Source organism: Parasteatoda tepidariorum, chromosome X1 (genome assembly GCF_043381705.1).
Source record: "Parasteatoda tepidariorum isolate YZ-2023 chromosome X1, CAS_Ptep_4.0, whole genome shotgun sequence".
Taxonomy (NCBI): domain Eukaryota; kingdom Metazoa; phylum Arthropoda; class Arachnida; order Araneae; family Theridiidae; genus Parasteatoda; species Parasteatoda tepidariorum.
Window position 1 is genome coordinate 6,014,277 of NC_092214.1, and position 12,350 is coordinate 6,026,626.

Here is a 12,350-nt window from a genome sequence, read left to right on the forward strand (position 1 = left end):
TTATTTTTCTATTTTTCAAAATTTAATAGTTTTATAAAAGCGATATAGTTTAAAATATATAAACTACTACAGTTTTAGTGGTTTATATTATTGTCTAAAATAAGGGGGAGTGGTTTTAAAAATTTAACCGAATCACTAAATCTTTATTTAGTCCATTCATTATTTTGACTTATGGTTGAAAATATGAAATCTATAACCGATTTTGGCACAAATTTGGAAATAATTTTAAGAAAATCTTTACTTCATCATCTATCATTTACTTCATTATCTATTTTTTTCATTATCTTATCTATTTATTTTAATATTTTACAAAATTTGAAGTTGTTAAATAAATGCGGTTTAGTTTAAAAGGCAAAAACTATTACAAATTTAGTGATTCATGTTATTGTCAAAAATAGGGGGAGAGGGGGAGAAGTTTTAATCCACCTTAAAAGGTTAACAAATTCATAATATGGTACACTATTAAAATTTTTGTACATTTATTATTAATTGGAACGTGAACTGAAATATAATCAAATTAATTTAGAAATATTATTCAATTAATTTTCTAATTTTACTTCGACTTATTTTGTTGTTTCATTTGTATATTAAATTTTATTCCGTCTATAGTTTTCCGGTGAACCTACTGACTCAATTTATAGTAAAAACATAATCCATAGAAGATTGAAATAGGTTGAGAAAATGAACAAATAAATGACAATACAAATGTATTGAACAAATGAAAGTAGAAATGCATTGAATTGTGAATGATAAAAATTCATTAAAGAATTAGTGTGCAAGCGAATTGAAATAAAAGTATAAATTAAAATCAGTTAAAAAAAATTAAGGAACTTATAAGTCAATTGAATTAATGATGGTATGAATACAGGATGAAGTATTAAAAGTATAATTAAATGAATGGAATGTTATGAACGATAAAAATGCATGTAATTTTTGAGACTCTGAAATTGTAAATCGATTTATTTCATATAAAATATGCAAAGTAAGCATAATTTATCGCAATTTAAAATGTCATTAGGTAATTTAGTTCAAGTTAAATACTCATCGTGTTAAATCGAAATCCTTCTGAGTTATAATTTAAAAGCGTTTTGCTAAACAATTTAAGGTATTTAAATGAAGATTTTAATTTAATTTTGGAATTGAATATTTTCGTGTTTCACTGTGCATGTCTCAACAGAAACGTCACTACACTTTACAAGGTGTTTTAAATATTTTTGTTTTCTTTCCGTGCTCCTTGGAAAATGAAAGAGAGTTCCACCTATATTGTAGAAATGAATATTTTTCTTTCGTTTTTCGAATTTCCCTCTTAAAAACGAGTAATTCGTTTCTTTCTCTTTTCCTCTCTTCTCTTTAATCTGAATCTCTCTTTTTTTTAAATTCAAAAATTTGAAATTTAATTTTTTTCTCCAAAGTTTTATCTTATTATAAACACAACAATAGTGACCCTTAGAATGGAGAAAATTTCATTACAGAGAAAATTTTTAAAAAATTGAAACTTACACGATTACTAAAATTTTTATTGCAAATATCCTTGTTTTATTAAATTAGGGTTTATTAAAATCACTCGTTGCAGCACCCTTTTGATTGCTTAGAAATCTGTAAGTTTACCGTGTTTCTGGTTCTATGGGAACAATAAAAAGTTCAGTTATTTTTGCTAAAGCGCTTTGTTAAAATTAGCAATAGAATAAGGCCTTATAATATGTGATAAAATTAGGTGAGGTAAATTTTGATAATTTTTTCACGATACCTCAGAGCATTGCATAAAAACCATTTATCCGGCTAAATTTTCTTTTCTGTCTTGTATTTTTTACTACTTAAGTGATAATAAGAGCTATATTTATGAAAACCAAAATTCCTGGTAAACTGTCACCAAATAAATGCAAAATTATGAAATGAATGATATAAATACAGTATATTTTAGTTTTTATTACCAGAATTGTTTTTTTTTTATTACCAGAAATGTTATTGCCATTCAGTTCAGTAATTTTACCAATTTTTTTTCTGCGTAACGTTTTCGTATTGCAGTGCAAAATCTACAACCAAGTTCCCTCAATACCTTCAACCAATTCTGAATTGCTAAAAAGTAAAAGTTTCGGAATCAACTGAAACCGAATCAAATGAAAGGTCATCTCCCCATGTACTAATCAAAATAAAAAAGAAACCGCTCTCCTTAGAACCTTTCCAGGAAGTGGCTTCGATGGATATTGACTTCATCAAAAGTCATTTTTCAAGGGGAACGGGTATATGCAAGTTGGGGCACTAGGTAATAATCATAATAAACTATAGATTTTGAGGTAGCGAAATTTCAATTATGAAATGGCCACCTTCTGATTTCATGGTTATTCGTTTTTCTGAAGATTCTACAATAATTTACAATGATTCAATGACTCCTTTCTAAGACTTAAGCTACGAAACTTCTTTTTTTAATAATTAAGAAATTTTGCCTTTTCGACATAAACTAAATTGTTAAAAAAAATTTCATTATTTGAAAATGTTATTTTTGTAAAAAATTATGTTGTTGGAAGTCATTCACGCGAGTTACAGTTTATACTTTTCTTTTTCAATCTATTCCTAAACATAATATTGTTTTAAGTTTATTCAATCGAAAAATAAACAAAAGTGAAAGATATTTTCAAAACAAGTGAAAGTCTTTTGTTAATTTTCTTGAATTTGGATTCTCCGAATAGGAAAAAAAAAGTTGTGCGACTCCTTTTTGTTTCTCTATCTGAATGAAGATAAGATGAATCTTCGGATTGCGCTATTTAGAAATGAGTAACCATAGAAACGGAGTAAACAACGCAGTCATTGAGAAAAGTCGCTTACCTATTGCTGATCACTGCTTTTTTTGCGTTGCTTTGTCATTATAAAGCGGTGACAGTTCTGTTTTGTTTCAATCTTCAAAGTTTTGCAAAATGTTCTCCTGTGTCTATGTTAAAGATACCCAATTACCTTTTTTAAGTCAATTGTGACAAAAACATCTGTTTCCTATATATATATATATATATATATATATATATTAAAAAAAGTTACGATGATTTAAAAAAATATGTTTTTATTAGTTAGTAAATTGATAATTGTCTTTTGGTTGTTCTTTTTCACAAATTTAATTTTTCGGTTATTTTCCTTCATTCGAAATGTCAAATTCGAAATGCATTATCTCAACATATTTTAGTTCAAATTACTTGAATTTTTACATGAAATTCACTTGAATCAAATTCAAATTACTTGAAATTTTGCATGATTTTTTTTCTATACATATGTATAAGGAATAGACTATGAACTAGTTGATTAAACCATTATTTTATACTTTACAGATGGTGTAAAAATAGATCATTGCGATTTTTTTGACATTTTTTTGAAATTTAATTCAATTTTAACTTTGGAATTGAATATTTTCGTATTTCATTGGGAATATTTTCGTTTTCATTTATTTCAATGGGCATGTATTAACAAAAACTTCACTACACTTAACAAGGCTTTTTAAATATTTCTGTTTTCTTTCCGTACTCCTTGGAAAATGAAAGAGAGTTCCATCTATATTATAGAAATTAATATTTTTCTTTCGTTTTTCCAATTTCCTTCTTAGAAACGAATAATTAGTTTCTTTCCCTTTTCGTCTCTTCTCTTTAACACGTTGAATGCCATGGGGGTCACCGGTGACCGGCACTGAGTTTGATCGTAGCGCCACGGAGATCACCGGTAATCGGCGAAGCCAAGATTATTCGAAACACATAATTCGAGTAAATTTTTAATGCTTTTAATTTTTTTTTTTTACATTGTTATCGTTTCTAAATAGTTTGAAGAAATTAATGCAATATACACTGAGAAAATCATTTTGGCCAGACGGGCAAGCCATGTAAAATTAGCGTGGCATTCAACGTGTGAATCTCTTTTTTTTTTTCAAATTTAAAAATTTGAAATTAATTTTTTTTCTCCAAAAAGTTATGAAGCTTTATAGTATGGCCGCCGCAATGATTCAATATGACATACATTCCTTCGCTTAAAAATTTTTAAGAAACAGCGAAAAAAGCAAAATTAAAATTACCAATCTTTCGACTAAGCCATTTTGACCATATTTTTCCAAATTGTAGCCCCTTGTGCCACTGAAATCGAAAATATGTTTCTCTTGATGTGTTATTGTGACTGCCACTTTATAAAGCTTCATAACTCACCTTGGATTTGGGTGAGCTATGGTGGTTATGATTATGGTGGTAAGCGCATCTTACTCAGAAACTGGTGGTCCTTGCTTCGAATCCTGCCAGCATATGATGAACATCTCTCTTACACATTTCTCCCTCCGCATGAATTTTGAGACTATGCATTTTGCTCAAAAGTGAGTATAAGCTGATTTAATTTTGAATTCTACTATATTTGACACATTTTCTCTCAATTTTGAGAAACTCTTTTTTCCCGTGCATAAGCTTCAATCTGAAGATGAATAAAAGCAAATCGCGAATTTTAATATTTTTTTTAAAAAATATTAAGTTTATCATTAAAGACGATTGTTGACAATTTTTCTCAATAAATATAATTAATGTTAATTTCCTTATTTATCGACAATACTTAACACAGTAGCCAGCAGTTCATTTTCATTCACTTATCCTTTCTTCTGTTTACATTAGATTATTTTACTTAAATCTTTTTAAAGTACTTTTTTTTAAACATTGCTCCTTTATTACTTGGTAAAAGGCGTGTAGCATGTAGATTATCTGAAAAATTCTTCAGAAATCTTTATCTATGTTTAGTTTGATTGCCTTATTTGTTTTCTTTTCTCATGGAAAGTGCTATTTCTACTTTTTAAACAATGAGCTCAGTGCAAATAACTAAAATTAGGTAGATGGCTTATGAAATAGTCTTCTGATTATGTTTTGTTTTAGTTGAACAAATGGCGAATACGAAAAACAGTTCGCTAAAATTAATCCCAAATTTGATACCACTTCCGAATTTTTCCAATTAGTATTTTCTTTTTGGATTATTATTGCGTTATAATAGACCTTTCATATGATTTTTTTTTTGAATTTATACTAAATTGATGTCATGAATTTAAAGTCCTTAGAATAAATAATAATTTTTGTATTCTGAATGGGTTACATCTATTTTAAAAAGAGTTGTTATTCTGCCCGAAAGTTTAATGATTACTGCAAAAATTGAAAAATATTCGTAAGTAGTAATAATTTATATATTTCCAACTCATATATAAATACAACCAGTTTGTATATAGGTAACTGATTTGTGACTAAATTTAAAATTTGTTTTAAATTAATATTACCGAAATAGTGCATGCATTTTTGTTTTTAGAAAAAAAGGACAGGCGTCTGATATTCTGGCGCCATTAGGAGGAAGGAACAGATTACCTGACGGTATTATAAGTGAAAAAAAAAGTAGTTTACTCCGTTTTTCGTTATTTGTTTCGGATTTATGATGATAACCCAACTGAAAGAAGCCACAAAGCTAATGCCCCTCCTATAATTGATGCAATTATGTGTGGGATTTACTTCAGATTTATGTACTTTTTTTTCTAATTTGGGTTAACGCTTTTGTAAAAATAAAGTGAAAGTAACATTGGAAGAAAACAAACTGTTTAGTAATCAGAGTTCTCAACTTTGACAGACATTTTGCTATATTTAACTGAGGATGGTTGTTCAACTCTTGACCTTGTTTAAGATCCTATAATCTCATTAGTTTCTTAATTCTAGATGCTTGAATTAGTTCCAAAAAAAATTGAGCACTAAGAATTGATATTTTTTGTCATTCTTTATTGGGAAACAAAGGAAATTTATCTTCAATTCTGAGTTTTTACTTTCTATTTATTTTTCTTTTATTAGCTCTTTAAAACTGGTTCAGCGCTTTGTTTTAGAGCATTTTTTTAGTCTAGTGCGAAGCTAAAAATATATTATTTCGTAATCATTGTGTAATTTTTTACTTGTAGGGAAATGTTTTATAATTGTTTCACAAAAGTTTCTTTACCATTACTTATTTAGTTTTTCTTCTATCTCCTTAATGTAATTCCAAAAAGTAAAAATAATCTTCTAATTAAAAATAGGAGGAACAGAAATTTATTTTGAAACTTTGAGGACTCAAAGAAAAAGAAATTAAAGTTAATGCTTAGGTTTTTTATTCTAATTGCAAAGAAAAAAAAAAGCTAAATCAAATTTTTTTTAAAAATAGTTATCAGTTTCCACAATATATTAATGATTTACCCATATGTTTTGTTTGGAATATTTTTAATAAATAAATGGGTTTCTTTCTGTTTAATTCTGAGGATTACCAATAAATAAATGTTTTCTCTTTTCGCTTAGTTCTGAGCATTATCAATAAATAAACAGCTTCTCTTTATGTTTAATTCTGAGTATTATCAACCAAAAAATTGTTTTCTTTTTCTATTTTACTCTGAGCATTAATAAATAATTAGATAAAAATTATCATTCAATAAATGCTTTATCTTTCTGGTTTTTTTTCATGCACTACTAATAAATAAATGGTGTATCTATATGCTTAGTTCTAAGCATTATCAATTTGTAAATGGTTTTTCCTTCTGTTTAGTTCCACACATTATCATTAGTCATATGGTTCCTTTTCTTTTTCAATTCTGAGCATCAACAAGTTAAATAGCTTTTATCTTTGCATAATTCTGAGAATTATCAATGTATGTATTCTGTTGAAGCGATCTTCAACAAATTCGTGAAAAATTTCTTATTTAAATATCTCTTACTTTTTAAAATATTTTTACTGTATGATGAGTGTTTTTTTTCTAAAAATCGAACTTTTGAAAGGATTTGTATGTCTTGTAGCATAATTTAAACTAAGAACGTAATTAAACATTTTTCAAAAGTGTAACTTTTTTCTAGATTCTAATCATTTACTGTGATATTTGTTTAAGTTGAATTTTCAGAATTATAATTTCGTATTTTCTCTCAAAGCATTTTTAGTAACAGTAAAACTTAGCGGAACAATTCTATTTTTTTTACCTGAAAATTTTTATTCCATCGTAATTGAAAACTTCTTTTTATCTACAGAATTATTAGACAAGTATAATTTTCTTGAAGTATGGAATGTGTTGCTAGGTAACAGGATATGTTGAACAAAAAACAATGTATTTTTGGCGTTGTAAATGTGAAGATTTTAGATCTAATGTAAATTATACTTAATATTAAAGTATATAATTTTGTTTTCAATAAAAAGTGGGGGGTAAATATGTGAAGTGTGAGCATTTTTGGACGGAAATACTTTTTATCTACAAAGTTAAATTTTAATTACTCATATATCAAACCAAATCATGTTTTTGTCAGATGCCAATTCTTATAAAAAAATTAAATGAAATTAAAAACATTCCATGGTTGGAGTTTTTAACTATAATAACCTACGAAAAGTTTGGGGTGCATAAAAAGCCACACTTTTTCAAGACAACTTTTACAATAAATTTTTATGTTTCCCGTTAAATACTTTACAAGATTCCACAAACTTGAATCCCATAGAAAAATCGTGGGACATAATGGAACACCGGGTAAACCTCTGAAATTATTCTCGTAATTAAGTAGATTTTAAAGATTTAAGCCTCATCACTTTAAAAACGCTTTATAATATTAATAAAAATAAAACTTAATATCTCAAAAATTCGAAATGCACAAAAAGTTCTATCAAACTCCGGGTCTTAGTTTTTATTAGCGCTTTTTGAGTAAATGCACAGTGCTTAATTCCATGCTTTTTCCTCAGTCAAAGCTAGGAATTAATAATGGTCCAATTATTAATTCCCTTTTATTATTAATTCCTTATCCAATAACTGATATATTGTTATTAACTGAACACATCCAATACTATTTAAAAAAAGAATCATTAAAAGAATTAAATGAGAATCAGTAATTATAAATTATTATTATGGAAAGTTTTACTCATCCAAGTAGCTTTATTTATCAAATGCTTTTTTTAATAAATAAAAGCATGCCAAATGTACTTTTTGACCTTGTCCTTATTTTCAAAGGTTTGCAGATAAAACTTTTTACTGAACTCTTTAAAAATAGTTCAGAAAAAAAATGGAAATTGTAGAGTGTCTTGCTTAGACTTTGAGTATTTCGTGAGCGTGGGCGTTAAATGTTTTTGTCCTTACTCGCAATTATTTGTTTTCTCAATGAAATAACATGTGTTTTCTAAACTAATGATTCTATTTTCTTCTTCCATTTTTTTCGTTTTATGCTCTTATTTGAACAAGTAAAAAGCATTTTATGACGCTGTTAATCTAGTATGATGGAAAAATTAAAAACTATAAAAATAAAACTTAGGAACTAAATAAAGCTAACTACACTCAGAAACTAAATAAAATGCTATTACTTATCAAACCCTACCACATCCACAATGAATGAAAAATGGGATTTTGGAAGCTTCGTAGAAATGCATAAACAAGTAAAATTTTTTTCAAACACTACAAAGGGAACTCTGAAAAATTTTATATGATGGGTGTAGTTATTTTAATATGCGTGATAACGAAGTACTTTTATTTGTCAGTATAAGTATATGCAGTCAATGCATCGAGCAATTTAATTACTGTAAATCGCATTTGCTGTTCTATATTCCGTTGGAAGTGTTTCCAAGTTCCCAGTTCGAACGAATTTCAACATCGTCTATTCTAGAAAAGACTTCTTTTTTCTTGCTTTCTTAAATCATGTGAAATGAGGAAAACAAAACTTATTGAATAATCAACTAACAAGTAATAAAAATTAATAAAAATGATATCTGAAAATCGTAACTATTAGCCTTTCTGTTCGCATTTAAAGAAACTGATGAAAGAATCATAAATATTGTTTCCTGCAGACGATTTTCTCCTACAGTGAAGTGAAAATTAAAATTCTTTAAGTCGCATTTGATTTGTTCAGGGCATGTCAGCATAAGACGCGCAATTTCTTGTGGTCTAATCAAATCCAATGCTTTTTGCCAAATCAAGCTTGTTTCTCTTCCGAATGTTCTCCTAATTTATCGAAATGTGTCGTCAATTTCCATCATATATATCGTAAAAGATTGCACGAATTGAATTTCTGTCCGACGTGATTAACTTTTATCAGCTTTTATATTGTTTCGAAAGCATATTTGCATAATTTGATAACAAAATAAAACTTAACTTTATTCAGTCGTGGGTGATTACTTAAATCCTATACCGTGATGGTCTTTTCTTGTAACGGGATACTTGAACGAGACCCGTGTCCAAAAATGTATAAACTGGACGGCTTAAGATAAAAAGGATAAAACCAGAAAGTTTTACTAAATTCTTTTCATAAAATATAAGCTTAATATATGGACCCAGGTTCAAAATAAGTTTATTGTCAACTTTGTATTAATGTTTACTATTATTTTCTTAATATTTTCGTATTGCTTATATGAAGCGTCTATTTTAAAAAAGAGTTACGTACTGAGGAAAAAGTGTTGTAAGAGTTTTGGACCAGAGATTGCAGTTTACAATTTTTGACTATTTAAGGCAGTTATAGAAAAAAAAAGCAGTTTTAGACGAGATAGTGAAAACCATGGTTTTTACCTCTGATTTTGCCGTTATGTTCAATCCAAAGACTTGCGAACTCAGTGATAAACATATATTTACGAAAATACACAGTTAGTAATTTTTTAGTGTAATTTAAAATAACTTCGCGAGTATAACATATTTTTTTTTCATGGACTTATGTTTTCATAAAATTTCATCAATGTTGTTTTTTATTTTTTATTTGCTGCTTTTTTTAATAATATTTTTATTTCAAATATATCTAGAGACCATTTTTATTTTCTAAAAAGACGGCAGAAGGAATTCATTTTAAAAGAAGACATTCATTTTTATCTATCACTCACTACTGCAAACATTATTCTAAATGTGTGCCCTAGAGTCCTCCATTCCTAATTTAGTTCAATGATGCATATAAAGTAATTCGTTTAAACAAATTCGTCCTCAGAAGTCCTTTTTTTATTCTGATCAATCTATTTCAGCCAGTTTACATTTACAACTCATCATGCCAATTTCTTCCAGTATAGAATTTTTTCATTATATAATCTTATTTGACCATTTTATCGAAAAGTTAATATTTTTTTAAAATAAGTTTTAATAAATATAAGAAGATATTTTAAGTATGAGCACTTCCTAATCGGAAGCACCAAAAAATTAAAATAGTTTTTTTACTTCATTAAATTCTGTTTCAGTGAAATTAGTTTTTTTTATGGAATTGCTAAAATTATGTAATAGTTTACTTTTACAATATAGCATCTTAGTTTTAAAAATAAGTACTAAGGAAAGAAATAGTTTATCAACTAAGTATTTTACTTTATAATCATCGCTGAACAGCCGACTCATTTTTGAGTTTTCGACAACCTATGCACAACTCAATAGCCTTGTAATTTTAAACCCAATCCAGAAAACACCTGGATCAAGTATTGGGACAAATCTGCCTTCGTGGAAGACTTTTTTAATGAACTAACCCGCATTTGCGGTACATAGAGAAGAAAACCATGAAAACCTCTCTCAGTTTGCCTGACGACAAGGGAACTCTAACCAATGATTCGTCTACCACTGAGGATCAGCACTGTGGTCGGTGTGGAATTCGTATCGACTAGCCATCGCTGGTATTTGAACCTGGGTCATTTAATTGAGAGGCGAGCGCTCTATTTCCTGAGCCACCATGGCTCATCAACTGAGTATTGCAAATAAAGTTCCGCCTACTTTTGTTTTTTATATGTTTGTGTAAAAATTCATTCTATTTATTTTAAATAATTTTCTTTTTCTTCTCCTCCTTTGCTAAATGCGTAGACGTTTTTGCTCTGTAATGTGTAATCAGTTTTCAAATTATTCTAGTTTCATACAGTAAGATCATAAAAGATATATATATGGAAACCGATAAATTCTAGACATTTGCTGTGAATTCTGCTGACCACAAACTATTGTAAATCAAACGTTCTACTGCGATTAAAAGACTGCAATACACATTTAGAAAAAAATTATGGTCAGAACTACCAGAGTATGGTAACATTTTCCGTGTTTCAGGCACTATGAGAACACCAAAAAGCTTGGTAATTTTACTGAATGAATTTGGAAAATTAGCATTATGGTTTTTTAATATTTGTTAAAATTGGATAATTTTAACGTAATACATTAGTGCATGGCAGAAAAATCATTTATTTATTTATATATTATATCTTTTCAATTTCGAACTTTAATAAATGTGGGGTAATAAAACTATTATTTTATAAGACAACATTTCAAGTAAACCGTTACTATGTGAAGGGAAAAATTACCAAAAAAATTACCAAATGAATGGTTTAAATACTGTATATTTTGGTTTTACTAATCAGAATTATGTTTTCTTACTTTCTTTTCCCCGTGCAGATTCCGTGCTGATTGGGAAACATTAATTGATAAATTAATTTGGAGATTTTTTATTTTACGCGTTAAAACTTTTCTGACTTCCTATTTTAGATTTTTAGATCTTTAAATGTTTAGCTACTTCAGATTCAATTGAAATTACAATTTAAGTTTCAACCTCTTCCCTCTCGCTCCCGGCAAAATCACGGCGGGAGCTTTCGTCTCCTGTTTCTTGTGCCCGTGATATTTCAGGGCTAGAGCTTTCCAAAGTAATGCACCAAAAAGATTTAAATATATCTATATCTTGGGCCTGGAATTTTATTATTTCTTATTTGACACACTAGATGGCTGCACCACACTATTTTTGATGTAACTGGATTTTAAACTAGATGTCAACACTATCCAAATACATGCATTTGTGATATGTATTTCGTACTTTTAGCTCAGCTACTTATGCTCTTTGTGAATACACGTTCTGTGATAAAATAATGTTTAATATTGTGTGCATTATGGATGTATGGAGTATATGTGGAGTTATAAAATTGCAGGCTAAAAAAATTCTAAAAGTTGAAAATGAATATATATAATGTACATACACCTTTTATATATAATTTTCTTGAATAAAAAATAGGCACTTTTATGTCAGTTCTCTTAAAAATTATAAGATCGTTAAGAAACTCTTACTACTCTCATAATAACACTTATATTTTAGCTGAAATCGGACGTATTGTATGCGAAAACACTACTTTTATTTATAGTTTACTAACTTATTTAAACTATTTAAAAAATGTTTTATCAAGATTCTTTTATTTTAAATCATTTTTATTGTATTATATGCTCAAAACGTAATCGTTATTTTTAAAGGGGCTTGATTGTTCCTTCCTGCTGTCAGCTAGAAAAATGCTGCACATTCATAAGTTATGGGAGGTCATCAACTGTTCTTCCGGAATTTAAAAGGTTTGTGCATGCAAATCTTATGCACATAAATTACATAGACCACCATATAATAAATACATATCTTCTT

At 28.0% G+C, this 12,350-nt stretch overlaps 1 protein-coding gene across 11 annotated transcripts in view; it reads left to right on the forward strand.

Annotated features, from left to right (window-relative positions):
* The window catches only part of LOC107440090 (NADP/NADPH phosphatase nocturnin), a 129,170-nt gene that overhangs the window by 94,902 nt on the left and 21,918 nt on the right, over positions 1 to 12,350 (forward strand). For 4 of the 11 annotated variants that reach the window (XM_071187931.1, XM_016052880.4, XM_016052882.2 and 1 more), the window contains exon 2: positions 12,191 to 12,283. The exons of the other annotated variants lie outside the window; for them this stretch is intronic. Coding sequence is in view for 3 of the 4 variants with exons in the window: in XM_016052880.4 (XP_015908366.1) it covers positions 12,191 to 12,283 (93 nt within the window). In the remaining variant the exon portion in view is untranslated. The remainder of the gene's footprint in view (positions 1 to 12,190; positions 12,284 to 12,350) is intronic. 11 annotated transcript variants of the gene reach the window in all.